General features: G+C 41.0%; 1 protein-coding gene across 2 annotated transcripts in view; it reads left to right on the top strand.

Moving 5' to 3' along the window:
* CDC20B (cell division cycle 20B) overlaps positions 1–20912 on the top strand; it is a 57071-nt gene that overhangs the window by 29222 nt on the left and 6937 nt on the right. Inside the window, exons 6-11 of one of the 2 annotated variants that reach the window (XM_021076691.2) lie at positions 5008–5124; positions 9167–9363; positions 14267–14361; positions 15210–15435; positions 19206–19331; positions 19841–19958. In XM_021076691.2, the coding sequence (XP_020932350.1) occupies positions 5008–5124; positions 9167–9363; positions 14267–14361; positions 15210–15435; positions 19206–19331; positions 19841–19958 (879 nt within the window). Of the gene's footprint in view, positions 1–5007; positions 5125–9166; positions 9487–11295; positions 14362–15209; positions 15436–19205; positions 19332–19840; positions 19959–20912 lie in introns of those variants that run through there. The other variant, XR_014831307.1, reaches the window with a different exon arrangement.

Raw genomic sequence — 20912 nt, 5'->3', positions numbered from 1 at the left:
TGAAATGGATTTCACATAAGCCAGGTAACTAATTTTAGGCAAGTAGGTCATTGGGACAGATTTTTATCCAGGTGCTGTGTATATCAAGTATTTCTTTCTGCCTCACCCATATCTGATAAGAGTCTAAAGCCTCACCACAGGCACCTCCTATGAATTGTAAGTGTACTTATTGGGCCCAAAGCTGGTTGAAATCTTTCGATGGTCAAGTCATGGGGCATAAGGGTGGCTCTGCAGGCATGCAGTGGGGAGATACTGTTATGTGGCCATTTCCAGAAGGTCCTCTTTCTATGCTGCATTTAGTGCTCCCAAAGCAAATTTACCTTATGCCCCACGTGTTCTTCTTCCTACTTCCTCTTTCCGTTTTTGGAAATCTTTGTGTTATTCATGAAGTTGTTATTCTGGTTGGAAAATAACTGGTCAGGAGCCTAGCTCTGTGAGAGAAACTTTAGAGAACAAGCAGTTCAAATCATAAATGCCAGGGAAAGCTGACTCTTACATTTCCTTCTGGGATAAGGTAACTTTGTGCCTATGTGTTTTTCATGTCTCTGTTTCCTAGCATTATAAAGGGGACAAAAAATGAAGTTAAACACACAAAAATAGGCACAGAAAGCTTCAGGCCCACTGAATATTCTTTTGAGAAGTTTGGTATGTACAGTTGGGATGAATGAATGAAACTTATCCTTTCCGTCTTTTCTTTTTTTCTTTTAGGGCCACATGTGCAGCACATGGAAGTTCCCAGGCTAGGGGTTGAATTGGTGCTACAGCTGCTGGCCTATGCCACAGCCACAGCAACATGGGATCTGAGCAGCATCTGTGACCTACACCACAGCTCACAGCAACCCCAGATACTTAACCCACTGAGTAAGGCCAGGGATCCAACCCTCATCCTCATGGATATTAGTCAAGTTTGTTACTGTTGAGCCACAGAAGGAACTCCTATCCTTTCCTTCTTTATTCTTTTTCTTAGAATAATATTTTCTTAAAAGCAAAATAAAATATTTGGAGGCATGTGTTCCTTAACTCTCCCATCTTTTTGTGATCTGATCAGCAACAAGTTTGTGTTTCTGTAACATGCTGAATATTTGATGTACAATAGAAATTATAGGAGTTCACGTCGTGGCTCAGTGGAAACAAATCCAACTAGGAACCATAAGGTTGAGGGTTCAATCCCTGGCCTCGCTCAGTGGGTTAAGTATCTGGCATTGCTGTGAGCTGTGGTATAGGTCACAGACGTGGCTCGGATCCTGTGTTGCTGTGGCTGTGGTGTAGGCTGGCAGCTGTAGCTCCAATTTGACCCCTAGCCTGGGAATATCCATATGCCGAAGGTGCAGCCCTGAAAAAGCAAAAAAAAAAAAAAAAAAAAAAAAAAAAAGAAATTATATATTCTATAAAGGCAGAGAGAATGTACTGATATTATTTTGATATCCTAGGAGATCAATCTATATGTATGTATGTATGAATCTATCTACCTACCTATTTATTGACTATATCTATCATCTATCTATTCATTCACCCATACATCCATCCTATTTTTTAGAGAAGTTTTGGGTTCACAGAAAAATTGAACAGAAAGTACAGACAGTTCTCATATATCCCCTGCCCCAACACATGCACAACTTCTCCCACTGTCAACACCTCACACTAGAATAGTGCATTTATGATAATTGATGAACTTTCATTGATACACCATTATCACCCAAAGTCCATAGTTTACATTAGGGTTCACTCTTAGTGGTGTATATTCTGTTGATTTTGACAAATGTGTCATGACATGTATCTACCATTATAATACCACATAGAGTGGTTTGAATTGCTCTGAACATCCTTTGTACTTCACCTGTTCATTCCTCTCTCCTCCTCTAACTCTGGCAAACTTCTCACTGGATCCACAGTTTGGACATTCCCAGAATGTCATATAGTTGGAACCGCAGAGTATGTAGCCTTTTTAGATTAGCTTCTTTCACTTAGTAGTATGCAATTAATCTTCCTCCATGTCTTTTCATGGTGTGAGCACTCATTTCTTTTTAGCACTAAATGATGTTCCATTATTGTCTGGATGTACCACAGCTGATTTATCCATTCACTTATTCAAAGACATCTTGTTTGCTTTCAAGTTTTGGCAGTTATGAATAAAGCTACCATAAACATCTGTGTGAGGTTCCTCTGTGGATGTAAGCTTTCTACTCACTTGGGTAAATACCAAGGAGTGTGATGGCTGGATTGTATGATAAGAGCATATTTAGTTTCATATGATACTGCCAAGCTGTCTTCCAAAGAACCATTTTGCATTCCCACTAGCAACGAATGAAAGTTCCTGTTGTTCCACATCCTTGCCAGAATTTGGTGTCTATCAGTCTTTTGGATTTTGGCCATTCTGACAGATGTTTGTGGTGTCTCATTATTGTTTTAACTTGCAATTCTCTAGTGAAATATGATGTCAAACATCTTTTCATATGCTTATCTACCACCTTCTTTGGTGAGATGTCCAGATCTTTTGCCCACTTTTAAATTGGGTTTTCTGTTTTCTTATTGTTGAGTTTTAAGAGTTTCTTTGTATATTTTGGATAACTATCCTTTATGACATATGTCTTTTGCAAATATTTTTTCTCAGTCTGTGACTTATCTTCTCATTCTTTTGACATGTCTTTTGCAGAGCAGAAGTTTCTAATTTTAATGAAGTGCACATACTAGTGATTTCTTTCATGATCATGCTTTTGGTGTTGCATTTAAGAAGTCACTGCCAAAACCAGGGACATATAGATTTTCTCCTATGTGTTTTCTAGGAATTTTATTGATTTATGTTTTACTTTCAGGTCCATGATCCATTTTGAGTTAATTTTTGAGAGGAGTATAAAGGTCTGTGTCCAGATTCAATTCTTAAAAATTTAAGTATAGTTTATTGACCACGTTGTGTTAGTTTCAGGTATACAGCAAAGTGATTTAGTTATTTTTTTCCCAGATTGTATGTGGTCATTGTTTCAGCAGCACTTGTTGAAAAAAATTAACTTTTCTCCATTGTACTACCTTTGCTCCTTTGTGAAAGATCCTTTGTGTTTGGGTGGGTCTATTTTTGGGCTCTCTATTCTGTTCCATTGATCTATTTGTTCTTTGGTCAATATGACACTGCCATGATTATTGTAGCTGTTTAGTGAAACTTAAAGCTAGATTAGTATAGGTTCTTCAGGTTGGCTCTTCTCCTTCAATATTGTGTTGACTATTCTCCATGTAAACTTTAAAATCATATTGTCAATATCCACAAAATAACTTTTTTAGTTTTTTTTTTTTTTGCCTTTTGTCTTTTTAGGGCCACACCCATGGCATGTGGAGGTTCCCAGGCTAGGGGTCTAATTGGAGCTACAGCTGCCAGCATACACCAGAGCCAAAGCAACGCCTGATCCAAGCCTCATCGGGAAACTACACCACAGCTCATGGCAACGCCGGGTCCTTAACCCACTGAGACAGGCCAGGGTTGGAACCCCCAACTTCACGGTTCTTAATCGGATTCATTTCCGATGTGCCACCACGGGAACTCCACTTGTTGGGATTTTAACTGGTATTGTATTGAATCAATAAACCAAGTTGGAAAGAGCTAACATCTTACTACTGAAATTTCTTACCTATGTACATGAAATATCTCTTCCTTCATTTAGATTTTCTTTGGTTAGATTTTCGTAGTTTTCCTCATATAGATCTTATACATGTTTTATTAGCTTTAGTCATAAGTATTTGTTTTAGAGGTATTTATGTAAATGGTATTGTGCTTTTAATTTTAAATTTGAATTACTTACTGGTTGTATGTAAAAAAGCAATTGACTTGCATATCTTATATCCTGCTATAATTACTCCTTAGTTACAGGAGTTTTTGGCTGACTCTTTGGGTATTGCTTTTTTTAATATATAAAACATTCTATTAGCTTCAGGTGTACAACGTAATGATATGATTTTTGTATATATAGCAAAATGATCACAAGTCTAGTTTACAATGGTCACCAGTTATGGTTACAGAATATTTTTTTCTTGTGATGAGAACTTTTAAGATCTACTTTTTAAGCAACTTTCAAACATGCAACACATGTTGTACGTTAAATCCTCATGACATTTTTATTTTGTAACTGGAAGACTGTCCTTGTTTTTTTTTTTTTTGAAACTTTATTGGTTGAGTATGTATTTCTAGTAACCTTGCAGTTCTGCCCACAACTGCAGGTTTTCATCGTTGCGTGGGACTATGAGTAGCAATCTGGTTTCTTGGTATAGCAATGTGAAGTACTCCTTCTTTTATCAGAAGCCATGTGGTCTTAGGACCACAGGTCACCTGGGTGGGCTCATTTCCTGTTGATCATGTCATTCTCAGTTTGATTACAAGCCAAGTGGTTGGAAAGATGAAAAAGCAGTGGCTTGTGGTTTAGACTTAGTGGGGTCTTTTGATGAGAAGTAAAACTGAGCACAAGATATAACCTTGAACTTAGATAGTCATGGGTAACACTAGCCAAGAATTACTCTGTGTGCTCTGGTACAGAAATAATGAGCAAAAGAGCAAAAATCAATGAATCAACAAATACTTATTGGCAAAGGCTCAGAGTAGGGCTTAAATCTAATAGATAATTGTTGATGTTATAACCACATGAACATGTGAACATTACTTTGGTTTTAAACTCACAAGTGACAGAATAAATATTCAAACATGATGTAGTGTCTCTATGTGCTCTCCACAAGATCTATCATTACCTTTAGGTCTGATACTCATGTGCTTTTTATTAGAAAATGTCATTGAGTATTTTAAAAATTTTCAAAAAATTGATATTGAAGTTGTTTCTTCCCTTTCTCTCCCTGCAACTCGTAATTCAGTTTTGTCTTGATAACCACTGTCTTTTCTCACTCCATTATCTTTTAATACTTGCAAGAATATATATATATTCTTGCAAGTATATATATATAATATTACATATATTATATATATATAATGTTTTCTGCATTGTAGAGATGTGTAGCACTATTTGTTTCTTGTAGGCTGCAATGATGGAGTAAAAGATGGGTACTTCTACATTCAAAGTTTCAGTGATACAAACTATTCCATACTCCAGCCAGAGGTGAAGATTCATCTTACTGGTCTTCGAAATGACTACTGTAAGTTATAGTTTAGAGCACAAATTGAAAACTTGAAATGACAAAACTTATTCTGGGCTCTGGCATAAACTTGAAATTTGATTCTGGAATAACCAGATGGCCTTGTGCTTCATGTTTAAGTGGTATATCATCCAAATATGGTTGGTACAGTGGGTTTTTCATTGTGGAATTTTCATGTTCAGGAATGGATATTGTTGGTCCTGGTGGGGCCCAGGAAATACACATTTTGTTTTACTGTATTAGAATGACTGTATAAATGGTGGCCTATTCTTACACTTATATTTTAAACATGGATAAATCTTATCAAACAACCACATTGGCTTTGTCCCTAGCTTATTCTTATGCCCCTAGCTTGTAATCTAGTTTGGAAGATGAGACTAACCCATACTACCAGCATGCCAAGAGAGAGTATAATAATAAATTGTGGGGTATAAGGGGTTGTAAGGACTATAAATAATTCAGTGATCTTTCAAGTTGTCCAGAAAGACTTTGTGAAGATATTCAGACTTGAGACGGATCTTGAAAGATGGGTAGGATGTGAAGGAGTGGAGGAGAGAAGATAGAGCATTTTCAATGATATTAGCAGCATGAACAAAGGCAGGATGTCAGTAACTGATGATAAGTAATGCCAATGAAGAGTGTGTATTGGGAACTGGTGAATAGGAGGTGGATGCAGATTATGGAGAAATTTCAAAATCTGGAATAGATTTTTTAATTTGTTGTGGAAATTCTCAACTAGAAGAACCATCAAAGGAAATTTCATGGCAGAGTATGCAGATTGCATTTAATAGGAGAGCTATCAAAAAGTAAGGGACTGTTTTTTTCTCCATGAGGAAAAAATACATGGGAAGAGGGATAAATTGCAGATTATTCCAAGTTTTGAAGCAGGAGAAGGCAAGTCACTGGGAAGACAGGTTAGCAAGAGAAGTAGAGTGGGGAGGAAGACTATTCTTACAATACATTTGAGGAGACAGTAAGACGCATAAGAGTTTCTACTGATCATTGAAGTTGGTAGTTGAAAGAAGAAAGACTAGAGTGTGGGTCACATGAGTATGGTTGATGCCAAAAGCCAGTGAGCTCTCGTGGTGAGGAAGAAAAGTGTAGAGGGAAGAGGTCTGGCTTCTGGGGAACATTCAGAGAGAATAATGAGGGGAAAAAAAAGTCATTAAAGGGAACAGTTCTCCTACCATTCTTCTCTTATAGCTCCTTCTCTAAGACATTTTTTTTATTGCCATGACCAATGAAAATCGAAGAATTCATTTCAAGAGATGTTTAAAAAACACAATACTCTTATTTAAAAAAAATAAGCAAAACCTTTTGTTCCCACTTCCCCTTCAGGCCATAATCCCTTTTCTCTCCTCCCCTTGACAGCAAAGCTTGTCAAAAGATGCCTGTATTCACAATTTACTATTTCTCTCCTCACATTATCTTTGAGCCCACTCCAATTAGTTATTAAATTTCATCATTCCACTGAAACTGCTCTTCCAAACACCACCCAAAAACTCTTCATTGCTAAATCCAGCAATCACTTCTTAGAGCTCATTCACTTAACTCAATCGACCACATTTGAGACAATTGATAATGCCTTCCTCCTTGATAGCCCACTGTCCTGGGTTTCTCCCCTAGTTTTCTGTTCACTTTTTTTTTTTTTTTTTTTGCTGGTTTCTTGTCCGTTTCTCTCTGTCTCCTAAATTTTGGAGTGCACCAAAGTCTCATTTCTTGGACATCTTTTCTTTTTGACTTCTATTTTAGTTGATCTAGTGGCTTTCTGGCTATATCTCCTTGTATTATGTTTTTAGTTGTTGCTCTAGGGGTTGCAGTGCAATTGAACTTTCTTAATCTACTTAGAATTACTGTTGCATACTTTACACTATATACAAAAATCTTGCAGTCACACATGTCTCTCCAACCCCCAGCTTTTTTGGGAGGGTTACTTTAGTTGCCTGTGTTTTAAATCTGCATGCATTGAAAACTCCACTATTATTAAAAGTTTTACTTTAAAAAGCCATACATATTTGTGTTTTAAATATTTTAAGAGGGAAAAATTGTCCTCATATTCACCCAAATATTTACCATTACAACTTTCTCCTTCATTCCTAAAGATCCGAATTTCTTTCTCATATAATTTCCTTGCAGTTAAAAACCTTCTGTTTATATATATATATATATATATGCATATATATATATGCATATATATATATTTTTTCATATTAGGTCTGTTGGTGAAGACTTCCCTTACACTTATCATGATATTTTTGCTGGATATGGAATTCTGGGTTGCCAGGTATTTTCTTTCAGCATTTTAAAGATGTTCCACTGACTTCTGGCCTCCATGGTTTCTTGTGAGAACTCATTTGAAACCTGGCTCTTTTGCTTCCAAGACCTGACTCCAATTACACATGTTAGATCTATGGGTATTATTCCACAAATCCCTGGGGTTCTGTCCATTTCTTTAAAATTTTTTTCCTCCATGTTCTTTAGATTGGATAACTTGATTTTCCTTGCAATTGCTTGATTTGGGTTTAGGCTGAGATGTGAATCATACATTCACAATTGGAAGATTCCTTTCTATGCCTCTCTCCCCTCCCTTGCTTTCTCCTCACACTTTGGCCACCTCATCCTCCTTCTCCTGTTTTCTTTGTCCAGAAACATGGTAGGCTTTGTATCAGAGTTTGAGCTGCTGATGCTACTCCATGATTCAGACCTACCCTCTAAGTAAAGCCCAGTGAGAAAAGAAATGGAAAACTCACCTGTGGGCTGGTTGCTTCTCCAAGCTTTGACTCCCTTACTTAGTTTACCTGCTTTTGCTTATTTCTGAGAGTTTTTTTTCCTTTTTCTTTTTTTCTATTTTGTTCAGAGTTTATAGTTCTCATCAGTGGAAGGGATGAGTTAGAGGGGGCCTAGACTGCTCTAATGGGACGGGTGTGCTTCCTAGTTTCATACTGATACGTCTCAATCAGGATGACAAATATGGTTTATCTAAGTAGTCAAAGAATTCTTACAGAGTAAGATAGAGAATACTACTAAAAACCTCCAGGCATCAAAATAAGTCAGAGATCACCTCTTCTAAATAAACATTAGTCGAGTTGTCTTTTTGGTTAGAAGTAATGGTGGTGTCTCCCATGTGATAGTCTAGGTCCAAAGATGACTCCATAAGAATTCTGTGATTTTAATGTTTAGTGATCTGTTAGGTGAAATCCATGGATACTTATAATGGTAGATGAAATTGCCAAATTTTAAAAATTCCTCTAAATAAGTATATCTGAGCATAAATGGTACATGTTATTCCTTATTAGACTGTGTATCTCAGTACAAGATTCTAATCCAGTTTTCATTTTTTTTTAAAATTATTTGTCTTTTTGCCTTTTTCTAGAGCTGCAACTGCAGCATATGGAGGTTCCCAGCCTAGGGGTCTAATCGGAGCTGTAGCCGCTGGCTTATGCCACAGCCACAGCAACGTGGGATCCAAGCCACGTCTGCAACCTACACCACAGCTCACGGCAACACCAGGTCCTTAACCCACTGAGCAAGGCCAGGGATCGAACCCGCAACCTCATGGTTCCTAGTCGGATTCGTTAACCACTGCGCCACGACGGGAACTCCAGTTTTCATTTTTGAACTTGTAATGTTCTGGTTGGATCCATGAGTCTCTTTTCCAAGTGACGATGGGGAAGTTATTAATCTTTCTTTTCTACCTATAATTAAAGCTTTTTCTATAAAAATATATATTTTTTGTCTTTTGTCTTTTTAAGGGCCACACCCATGGCCTGCGGAGGTTCCCAGGCTAGGGGTCTAATCGGAGCTACAGGTGCTGGCCTACGCCAGAGCCACAGCAATGCCAGATCCGAGCCATGTCTGCGACCTACACCACAGCTCATGGCAACACTGGATCCTTAACCCACTGAGAGGCCAGGGATCAAACCTGCAACCTCCTGGTTCCTAGTCAGATTTGTTTCTGCTATGCCATGACGGGAACTCCTGATTCTATGAAAATATTTTTATTTGGGCACAATCACCCTAATGTGAAATGCTTTTCTTATAGATCTAAATATTTTGGACTGGAATTTTCAAAATCTTGTTGCTATAGCCCTTGGATCTTCTGTGCACATCTGGAATGGGGAAAGCCACAGTGGTATTGAAAATATAGATTTAAGTCTCACTTGTAACTATGTATCTTCTGTGTCTTGGATTGAAAAAGGAAACTGCCTGGCAGTTGGCACCAGCGAGGGAGAAGTGCAGGTACTGGACAGTTTTTTCTTTCTCATAGTGTGCTCTGTACAGCTGCTAGATAACTAAGATTGACTTTTATTTATTTATTTTTTTGGCCTTTTTTTGCCTTTTCTAGGGCCGCTCCCACAGCATGTGGAGATTCCCAGACTAGGGGTCGAATCGGAGCTGTAGTCGCCAGCCTACACCACAGCCACAGCAACACGGGATCTGAACCACATCTGCAACCTACACCACAGCTCATGGCAACGCTGGATCCTTAACCCACTGAACAAGGCCAGGGACCGAACCCACAACCTCATGGTTCCCAGTCAGATTCGTTAACCACTGTGCCACAACAGGAACTCCTAAGATTGATGTTTAATAATAGGTTATTATAAAATAAAGAAACTGTAGTAGATGTGGGACTTGAAGCTTGGGGGCATAAGAGGATAAGCCATTCTCATTCTTCTCTGAATGGCATTTAGTGAGGATGTAGACATATGCTGCTTAGTTTTTCTACATCATCTTTCTGCTACATTCCCCCCCCCCCAAGTCCTTTCTCTGAAACTAAAGTTGGGCTTATAAATCCCCAGTTTTAGGACTTTAAAAAATATTTTTTTGGTTGTGCATGTGGCATGCATAAGTTCCAGGGCCAGGGATCCAACCTGTACCACAGCAGCCACCTGAACCACAGCCGTGGCAATGCTGGATCTTTAACCTGCTGAGCCACCAGGGAACTCCAGGACTTTGAACAGAAGAAGGTAACCTTTTAGTTCTCTTTTCTCACCCTTAAGCCATGATCAGGAGGAGAATTACTTAAAATGAGTGACTTTTTTTTCTGATAGTGTCTCTGAAATGGAATTTTACCAAGTTTTATCAATCTAATTTCTCATGTATCATTTTTTTTGTTTATTAGCAACAGTGTAAACAATATTGCTCAGGTGTTTGGTGACATTGGAGGCCCTACTGTTACGGCAGCTGCCCAGCAGCCCTGAGGCCCCAGTGTATCAGCTCTAGCGACAGCCCTGTGGCTGTAGTGTACCAGCTCTAGCAGCTCTGGGGCTGCGGGGTATCAGCTTTTACCCGGCGAGAAACCAAGTGAGCACTAGGAGAGTTGGAGAATTCAGGTTTATTACACTGGCTGGTTCAGAGGAGATCGCTCTCCGGAGTCTGAGCCACCCCGAAGAAGGGTTTCACAAGGCTTTTATGGGCTAGCTCTTCCAGGTCTGTGCTTGGCTGGTTGGACCGGAGTGAGAACAGGCAGGGTTGTAATTGCAGAAGCAAATTTACAGAAGCAGATGTGTGTGGGTAGGGGTGGTTAGGGAGCAGTTGGCTGGCCTTTGCTTAGTCATCATGGCCGGGGTCTCTCCTTTCTACCTTTTTATTGGGGCATTTTCTCCTACACCTCCCCCTGCCCCTTGAAGCTTTTCCACTTTCTTGGAGCAAGCAATTTTTAGAAGTCAAGTTGTTTGTGTCTGATGTGTCCAGGGAGGCATACTGTGTCCTGACTTTGCAACTTTATAGACTCAATTCGTGTGGTTATGAAATGAGTAATTGTATTAAGAATACAGGGCCCAAACAAGAGGGCAATGATGAGTATAGTAAGAGTCCCAGTTGAGTGTAGGAGCCACGAAGGCCAGTTCCAGATCTTATTCCAGTGGTTTGAAGACTGCCAATTCTTGCCCCCTCTTGGTTATTAGCTCTTTTAATTGTTGTGCCATGCCCCTGACTACTCCTAACTTGTTGGCATAAAAACTGCATTCTGGAGTTCCTGCCGTGGCTCAGTGGTTAACCAATCCGACTAGGAACCGTGAGGTTGCGGGTTCGATCCCTGGCCTTGCTCAGTGGGTTAAGGATCCGGTGTTGCCGTGAGCTGTGGTGTAGGTTGCAGACGCGGCTCAGATCCCATGTTGCTGTGGCTCTGGCATAGGCTGGCGACTACAGCTCTGATTCGACCCCTAGCCTGGGAACGTCCACATGCTGCGGGAGCGGCTCAAGAAAAGGCAAAAAAAGAAAAAAAAAAAAAAACCCCAAAAAACAAAAAAAAACATTCTTCCTTAAGGAATAGACAGAGTTCCCCTAGGTAAACCTCTGATAGTTTGGAGTAGTTAATGGGCTTTAACTTGTGCAGCTTTTAGTCCCTCAACCAAACAAGTAATAAAATGATTCCTATGCCAATTGTTTTTATCCCTCTCATCAACAGACCAATTAGGATGGCTCATAGGAAATGCCTGACACCCTGTGGGGAATATTGTTTGTTCCTCTCCTGACCTGCCTCTGGCATTTATAACAAACCATTCATCTCCCCAGCCTTGAGCATTTCCTAAGACTTAATCCTTCCTTTCTTGGTATATTTGGGAGGAGGGGGAGCAATTCTGGAACTGATCGGGATGTTCTGGTGTCCCAGTAACCACCTGTTGTTATACCGCTTGCCCGGTTGGTGGGTCTAGGACGCCCTCTGATGGCTAGCCTACACGGAAAAATGGCCATTCAAGTTTACACAAGGGGCAGAGTTTTCATGGAGTCATATTGACCCGATAATCTCCAGAAAATCCCTTTTTGAAATCTTTGATCACCCAGTCTAGGACTATGGGTTTGAACTTGGACGAGCCCATGTGTCTTTCTGTGGATCCTGTCTATGGCCTGATATTATGAAACCTTCTCTGACCTCGTGAGTGGTATCCCCAATAGTGTTGCCTCTGCTACTCCTGGAAACAAAATAGCTCCCACTTAGCCTGCTTTGTTGCAAGTGTCTCCAATCGATCTGGGCCCCTGGTCTCAGGAAGGCATGCACACAAGTTCTATTGTTTGGACAAAGGACGGGGGCCTTGTACCTACTTCTCCTTATACCCTGAACTGATGCAGCAGGAGACGGGGATGATGGGCTGGTGGCAAAATAGGGGTTCCAATAGAGGAATTTCCAACTGGGGCTGTACCCAACCTTCGGGGAAGTCTCCCTGATTCAGATCCTGGGCCTCCATGAACTGACAAAATGGGCAGTCTCATAGTGGGTTTAGAATCTGGGGAAGGAGTTCCTGGAGGCCTGGGGTCAAGGTCAAATTAGAGATCTCCTTGAAGAATTTCTGGCCCAAATGGAGGGAGTACAGGGGTCTCTGGCTCATGGGCTTCTGGGTTAGGTCCCACCCCATGTGGCCGCCCTGTGCTGGTGGCGCAGACAAAACAAGGGAGGGTGCCCCCTTCTCAAAAGGTGGCCATTCAGATGTCCGCCTGACCGCCCCCCTCTCGGGAGTTTAGGTGCCTCTTAGCAATTGGCTGGTTCGTATAAACCCCGAACTTGGATTGGACTCGCAGGGAGGGAAGAGAACCCTCAGAGTCCGCTACAGCCATAAGCCTTATGAAGTCACCGCGGAACTGCAGGTTAGGACCCACTCGGACCCCGTAGCTGCTAAGGCCGTGGGGCCACAGACTCGAACCTGAAACGCAAGCGAATCAGGTCGCTCATTCACTCTCACACACACTCAGAGGTTATCACAGTGCCTCCCGCTCCCAGGGAGTCCCTAACTAGTAGCTCGGTCAAGCACAACTTTCAATCTGCTACTCCTGACAGTTGCTCCGCCCAAGCAAAGAGGTTCCTCTGCTTCTGATTTGGAGCACTAGGACTACTAGTCCGGTCAGGCACAGATTCCTACTGGGAGAGTCTCCCTAAGGGGGTGATCAGTCCCCTCTTCTGCCCGCTGGGGCAGGACCTGACTGGGGTTGGCCCCGGGGCCTTACCTTGTCCAGACGCCTTCCTGGTGAGTTGGTCTGTCTCTCCACTGAGTCTGGTCTGGGTTCGGTTGCCAGGGAGTCAGGAATGCCACTCACAAAGGAGGACCCAGAATGCCATTGGGTGGCGGACCGCCTCATTCGGTCTGCAGCTCCCCGGGTCCCATGTAGCCTTACCACCGCTCCTGTGGCTCAGCAAGCCAGAACGGTTGGAATCTTGCTGGGGCCTCCAGAAATGTTACTGCAGCTGTCCAGCAGCCCCGTGGCCCTAGTGTATCAGCTCTGTGGCTGTAGTGTATCAGCTCCAGCAGCTCTGTGGCTGCAGGGTATCAGCTCTTTTTCCTGGGGAGAAACCAAGCGAGCACTAAGAGAGTTGGAGATCTCACGTATATTACACCGGCGGGCTCAAAGGAGATCACTCTCTGGAGTCTGAGCCACCCCAAAGAAGGGTTTCACAAGGCTTTTATGGGCTAGCTCTTCCAGGCCTGTGCTTGGCTGGTTGGACCGGAGTGAGAACAGGCAGGGTTATAATTGCAGAATTAACTTTACAGAAGCAGATGGGGGGGGAGGGGTATTTAGGGGGCAGTTGGCTGGACTTTGCTGAGTCATCATGGCCGGGGTCTCTCCTTTCTACCTTTTTATTGGGACACTTTCTCCTACACTACTGCTTTCTCATCTCTGTAATGATACCGGATACTATAAGGGTTATGACATGATTTCTTCTTATGCCAAAGTTCTCATTCCTCATTTGGGTCAGAATATCATTTATAGCTGGCAGGAAAGGACTCTTAGCAGTAAATTGAATTCCTGATTCTAAAAATTGTTTGGACACCTAAATTTTATTTGTTGGTAACTGTAGGTAGATTTCCAGGTTTTAAATTCTTACAATTTGAAAAAACTAAAAGGGTGATAGAAATTCTTAACCTTTGACTGCTCGCTAAATTCACCTGGGGAACTTTAAAATCAATGCACTAGCCCCAGGCTCTATCCCCACCATTAAATCACAATGGCTAGAAGCCAGAGGCTGTTCCCAGGTGATCCTAATATGCAAACAGCCTGGAGAACTGCCAACTAGGGGAAGAGGGGCTGAGCTTTCACCTAGCGACAGGACTGGCTCTGTGAACACTAATTGGTTATCAGATCTCTGAGGAGACTGTGGGTTGTGAAAATGTCAAGGCTATGTAACCATGCTTGTTGATTTTTTCAGTTATGGGATGTGGTCACTAAAAAGCGGCTGAGAAATATGCTCGGTCATTTGTCAGTAGTTGGGGCTCTGAGCTGGAATCACTGTATCCTTAGCAGGTAAGAGCATCTTACTGGAACCAATTATATTTGCACCACCAATTGATTACATGCTGAATGAACAGATCCATAATATTGAAAACCAACCCCCAAGTTAAACAGGCATGATTAGTAGCACTTATGCTCCACCTCACAGTTATTTACTTTCTCCTTAGAGAAAATTGAATTAGTCCAGAAAGAGTCCATTGTCTTTGAGTGATAAGATCTTTATTACCATTTGGACCCAAATCACTGAGAATAAGAGATATTACCCACTGATTTTGAATGATATTGCAGTTTGCTGAGACATTCAAATAGTTTTATACTTTTTTTAGATATTGGTGGCATTAGCAAACAAATAGATCTGTAGATTAATAGGAAAAGGAAATAATATGTTTCTAAACCTATCGTTTATATAAACGGTATATGTATGTATACATACATATACACACACATATACCATTGAGATATATTGTCACTGGGATAATATGAAATATTTTGAATTCCAGAAAAGTAATAATTCCTAAGTCCATTACTTAAACTACTACCTTGGAAAATATAACAGTCTTCTAAATTTATCTTTTCCATGCCTGCCTGCATCATATTACAGCCATTGGAGATCTCTATCAAAGGATATCTTCTCAACATCTGTATTTCAGACTCTGCCAGACAAATCTATTTTACTTGTAAGGAGAATTACCCAGGCTGAACACCCATTCTTACTCACTCAAGGAATGTCTGTGTTTTGAATCTATCCTCAGGAGTTTGTCAGTAGTTTGAACAATACTTCTCTTCATGTTTTCAAATGCTTCTGTAGCAAACAGGACTCAGGTTTTCGGTCCTAAACCTGCTCCTTTGCCTCTGCGCAGCGGGTCGAGACTGGGCCGTGTTTATCATCACGATGTTCGGGTAGCCCAGCACCGTGTTGGAACTCTTCACCACAAGCAAGCTGTGTGTGCCCTGAAGTGGTCGCCAGATGGCAGGCTGCTTTCCAGTGGCTGCAGTGACGGGCTGCTGACTATATGGCCCCATGATCCAGGTGTGACTGCACAGGGTCACGCACTAAAAGTCATACCCCAACCCACAGCAGTCAAGGTAAGAAAAACAGTTTTCTAGGTTTCCCTTTACTCAGAGACCACTGGGTATCCTTTACCCATGAAAACAAAGCCAGCAAGCCAATCCTTTGAGATTTTATTACCCCAGAATTTGTTTGGGACTTTGCCATCACTCTCCCGAAAGACAACCCTATTTATACTCCCCCTGTGTCAGATTTTTTTGGTTGTTAAGTGACTGAAACCTTGAGCTTAAACAAAACAGAAAAAACATTGGCTTATGTTATGGAGGAGTCCTGGTATATACAGCTGATTTAAACATCGGCTGGATGTAGGTCCCTAAGTAGTGTTGTAAGAGTCCTGTTTTTTGGCTCCTGGCTCTGCTTGTCTCTCTCTTTTCTTGTCTTTTTAGGGCCGCACCCTCGGCATATGAGGTTCCCAGGCTAGGGGTGGAATTGGAGCTGCAACCGCTTGCTTATGCCACAGCCACAGCCATGCCAGATCTCACGGTAACACCAGATTCTTAACCTCCTGAGCGAGGCCAGGGATTGAACCTGTGTCCTCATGGATACTAGTCAGATTTGTTTCTGATGAGCCATGATGGGAACTCCCTAGTTTTCATTCTTTATTTGGACTCCATTTGGTGGGCATGATGGCTCTTGGCAGCTTCAGATTCAGATGTTTTAGATGGGAGTTGGATAAGAAACCATTATTCCTTACAACTCTGATAGAAAATCCCAGGCAGGACCCTGGTCTGGCTTTGGTCACTTTCTTGTCTCTCAGTTGATAATTGTGGCCAGAGAAATGGGTACACTGACTGAACAGGCCTATTTCATGAGCTCACACCCAAGAAAGGTGGAGACTCTTCGTAGAGTTAAACCAATGCTCCACCATGCTCTGTCTCATAATTTAATTTAGTTTTTTTTTCCTTTTCAGGGCCACACCTGTGGTATATGGAGGTTCCCAGGCTAGGAGTCAAATTGGAGTTGCAGCTGCCAGGCTACGCCACAGCCACAGCAACACTGGATACCAGTCGCATCTGCAACCTACACAGCAGCTCACGGCAATGCCGGCTCTTTAACCCGCAGAGCAAGGCCAAGGATCGAAGCTGCATCCTCGTGGGCACTAGTCGGGTTCATAACCCATTGAGCTACAATGGGAACTCCAGGCTTATAATTTTTCATTTCTTTGTATTTCAAATTCTTATTTCTAGTAAAAAAAAAGAAAATCCATATTTTCCTTCCTTTGTTGTCACAAATCTATGTCTTGGCTTCAGTGTGGTCCCAGAATATTTATTACCCCACAGAGCAAAGAAATGATTCTATTTTATTGACTGTAAGCAAGTTTATTAGAATGAGAACTTAAATGTTATCACAGAGGCTTTTTTTTTTTTTTTTTTGGCCGCACCCATGCATGTAGAAGTTCTCAAGCCAGGGATGGAACCCATGCTGCAGCAGTGACCCCAAGCTGCTGTAGTGATAATACCAGATCCTTAACCTGCTGTGCCACAGGAGAACTCCAGAGTTTCTTAACATAGGATGGGATATGTAGTGCCTGCTACTACTGCATAATATTGGCCCAATAATGCTATGGTTTTAAATGTCCACAGGACACTGAGAATAATTTTAATTCCAAATTCTCATTACTAATGACTTGAAAAAAATCTAGGGAAAAATGTATGTAAAATATTCTGTCTGTAAACAAAATACAATAACAAAGCAATACAACAAAAAAACAAGTGAAAAACCCAAGCCAAGCTAAACAAGTTACCTTCCTGTTACTGAACTCAAGTTGGGCTGCTTGCCACTTGGAGAGGCTTGGCTGGAAAAGGAAAGGTTGCTTTATTCTATGAATCAACAGGTTGGGCGAAGCATTGTATGACCGCAAGATGTGAGAGGTATGCTTGGGCTGGAGGTGAGTTAAGCATGGGAGGATCTGGTGTAAAGGTTAGTTAAAATATAGCTTTGCTGAAGTGACAAGACAAAAAGCCTCCTTTAAGAACTGCTTCTTGCAAAGAGCTACTTACATTCTTAGACGTCTTATCAGAAATATAGTGAATTGAACTAATTGCGTCATGAAACCTGAGCAGCCAAGCCTTGTGGCAGCTACAACCTGGGGAATCACAAAAACAGTCATAGTGTAAATATTTTCCCACTCACTATCAACTAGCCGAGCAGACTTCATAGGTTGACATCTGTGTGACTCCTCTTGTGATGGAGTTTCTAGTTTTGCCAAAACAGCTTATTTATAGTAAAAGCTAATTAGAAGTAGGGTCTTGAAGAAAATGATTATTAATACATATAAAAAATACTAATATCCATTCCATGACAGAACTTGGGTCCGCCAGCTCAGGAGAATTTCTGAGCCTCTTCAAATTGTATGCAAAACTTTGTGTTTACTGAAATAGCCCTCTTATCCAACCTAGGTAGGGGTGTAGATGAATGGTTATTTTAGAAAGATAATTAAGAAGGTAACCATAAGATATGATATATAAATAGTAAATATATTTATTTCAACTGAAAATTAAATTGTACATTTAGTCACAATATAAGGCAAGTGTATTTACTTTGAGTGTAGGTTGGATGCTTAGAGTTATTCATTGTCCTTGTATGAACTACAACCATATTTCATTGTCTAAGCTTTCTATTTATGACATTTATCCTGGTTATCTATCGCTATTAACAAATTACCCTAAAACTTAGTGGCTTAACACAACAATTATTTTATTTTCTTTTATGGTTTCTGTGGAGCAGATTTGGGAAAGGCTCTTCTGAGCAGTTCTGGCTCAGGGTCTCTCATGAGGTTATAGTCAGACAGTGACTGAAGCTAAAAGTGCTGGGAGCTAGAGCAGCTGGTAGCTGGCCAGGCATCCTCCCTCTTCATTTAATCTCAGAACTTCTATTTGGACTACTTTGGGCTTCCTTCCAACATGGCAGCCTTAAGTTGGATTTTGTGGCTCAGGGCAACAGGGCCAGTGCTTCAGAGAACAAGGTGAAAGTGGCATCATCTTTTATAACCTAATTCGGGAAGTCCTGTAGTGACACTTTTGGTGCATTCTATTGTTTGTGATAGAACAGCAAATAAAATAGTATATACATTATGTTTAGTACTTTATAAAATACTTTTACATATAGAAGATAATATGCAAAAATGAGACTAGTTGCCAGGATGATTGAAAAGGACATACAGATACATATAATTGAACTATTTGTTAAAATAGTCTTTAAAGTTACTGTTACTAGTTATTTAAATTATTAATATAAATGAGTAATACTAAATTCTCTTTTAAAGAATTAACTATAATAATTTGAAAGGCAAGAAAGAAGAAGGCAATTTTATTTTCCGAAATGTATTGGGATCAGAAATAATGAGATTTTTTGAGTTGCGAGCAATCAGACATAGCTCTCTTTTTTCTTCTATTCCCTTCTCTGACCTAGAACCCAAGGACACAGGTAGATAAACCAGAGCGAGGCCATTTCATAACCAGATTCTAGGGGCACATGTCCACCACTCTAGCAGTAGATTTTGCCCCATAGGATGTAGTGAATGTAGTTTTTCAGACACACTATTGTGTGGTTTTTCTGTTTAAAATATTTGCAATTATTATCTAAATTTGAAGAGGACACCAAAGGTGATTTTGAGTTCTTAAGAAGTAATTTCTGGAGAGTGAAGTAGCTCCTGCCTTCGGATCAGAGGTCCAAGAGAGCTGTGATGGGGCTGAGCTCTGGAACTTTTGCTTACCTGCATGCATCACATCCACGAGTTCACCTTCTCCAAGGCTCACCTGCCTGTATGATTATTTGGAACTTTAAGGCCGTGGATTGGTGTCCCTGGAAATCTGAAGTCCTTGCTGTTGGAGGAGGAATGAAGGATGGACACTTACACATCCTGGACATAAATACTGGGCAGAGCATCCAGACCCCAAGCACAAACTCACAGGTAAACTTCTCTGGAGTTCACTTTCTCTCTGATCTAGAATCTTGTGGTAACAACTTATGATAGCGCATAGGACCCAAACCCACCTCTCTTTACCTGTGAATCCATAGGAATTTCAGTTCTTAAGAGTTTATTTTTGTAAAACCTCTTTGAGTTGAAAATTAATTTAACTTACATATCTTTTTTTTTTTTTTTTTTCAATTCCCCTTCTTTCTTGGCACTGCTTTGGCCGTGAAACTTGAGAGCAGTCTGACTATTCCTGGACAATGACCATAGTCCACTTAAATCTGAAGGTTCATTGTGCCTAAGCCTTTTTTTATATTTAGTCCTTTGTTGCCTTGGGATAAACTTTCTTAGAACTAACATAATTCCTCTAATACTCTAACACCACATGTGGACTTGAGGATACATGTGGACAGAGTATATTGCCTAGAATCAGTTTAAAATGCTTTCATAATGCATCAGAAATTGCCGTAATTCTGTATTTTTTTTTGGGGGGGTCATTATTACAGATTTGTTCTCTTGTCTGGCTACCAAAGACAAAGGAGATTGCAACTGGCCAAGGTTCTCCTAAGAATGATGTGACTGTGTGGGCCTGCCCTGCTCTGGCCAGGTCACGTGGGTTTTTTGGTAAGTAAAGAGCTAAGTAGAATGCCGTGTACCAACTGCAGAGTAAGTTTCCATTGGTGGAAAAAGTCACAAATGGAAGATATTCTTCTTCTGGTTCTTTGAAGTATATATTTCATCAGAGGAAAAAGGCCTACACCCACCACACCTCAGGGAGGGTATAGATGAGTGTTTCAGAATCTGACTAAGACTGCTCATCACTGATAATTGTCATGTCTTCTTGCCCATGTGCATGGATCATGCGGTGATGATTGTGGACAGTTTTCAAGCTGTGCTTCTGAATTCTGGGCATAATAGCTCATCTTGCCCTATTGTGAAGAAGAACCAGCAGTGCTGAAATGTGTGGGAGGCAAGGAAATATAATGAGGGGGGAGACTACTCCAGAGCATGAGATTCTGGGGAGCCTCTGCCCTTTCAAGGCAGACTGCTGTTCTTTCTTGGCATAGTTCTGGAAACGTTTACTGGCTACTTTATTATTTTTATTTTTAAAAATACTTTACTGAATTATAACATCCACATGAACGTCTGTACACACGAGGCCAACTTGATAAGTTTCCTGCAAACTGAACATATTCACGTAACCAACACCCAGTTCCAGAAACAGAGCATGATTTCCTCTTCCAGAATCCCTCTACCCCTCACCCTGACTGCCAGCAACCTCAGCCTGTTTCATCTGATTTTATGCTTTATGTCAGACAACGGTTCTCACCTGGGGGCAGTGTCGCCCACCCCCTGCCCACCACCGGGGGACATTGGCAATGTCTGGAGACATTTTTGTCTGTCACAGCTTTGGGGAGGTATGTTACTGGCAGCTAATGGGTAGAGTCCAGAGTTGCTGCTGAACATCCCATCAGAGAAATATCCAGTTGTCTTGGTTGAGAAACCCTGATGTAAAGAGAATCACACACTATCTACCCTTTTATGCTCTGATCAATTTTAATCCTTTGATTCTGATCA

The sequence above is a fragment of the Sus scrofa genome, chromosome 16, assembly GCF_054392235.1.
Source record: "Sus scrofa isolate SSC_HxYL_T2T_F1_AM1 chromosome 16, Sscrofa_HxYL_maternal_Yorkshire_Landrace_v2.0, whole genome shotgun sequence".
Taxonomy (NCBI): Eukaryota; Metazoa; Chordata; class Mammalia; order Artiodactyla; family Suidae; genus Sus; species Sus scrofa.
This window is presented reverse-complemented; position numbering and strand designations above follow the sequence as displayed.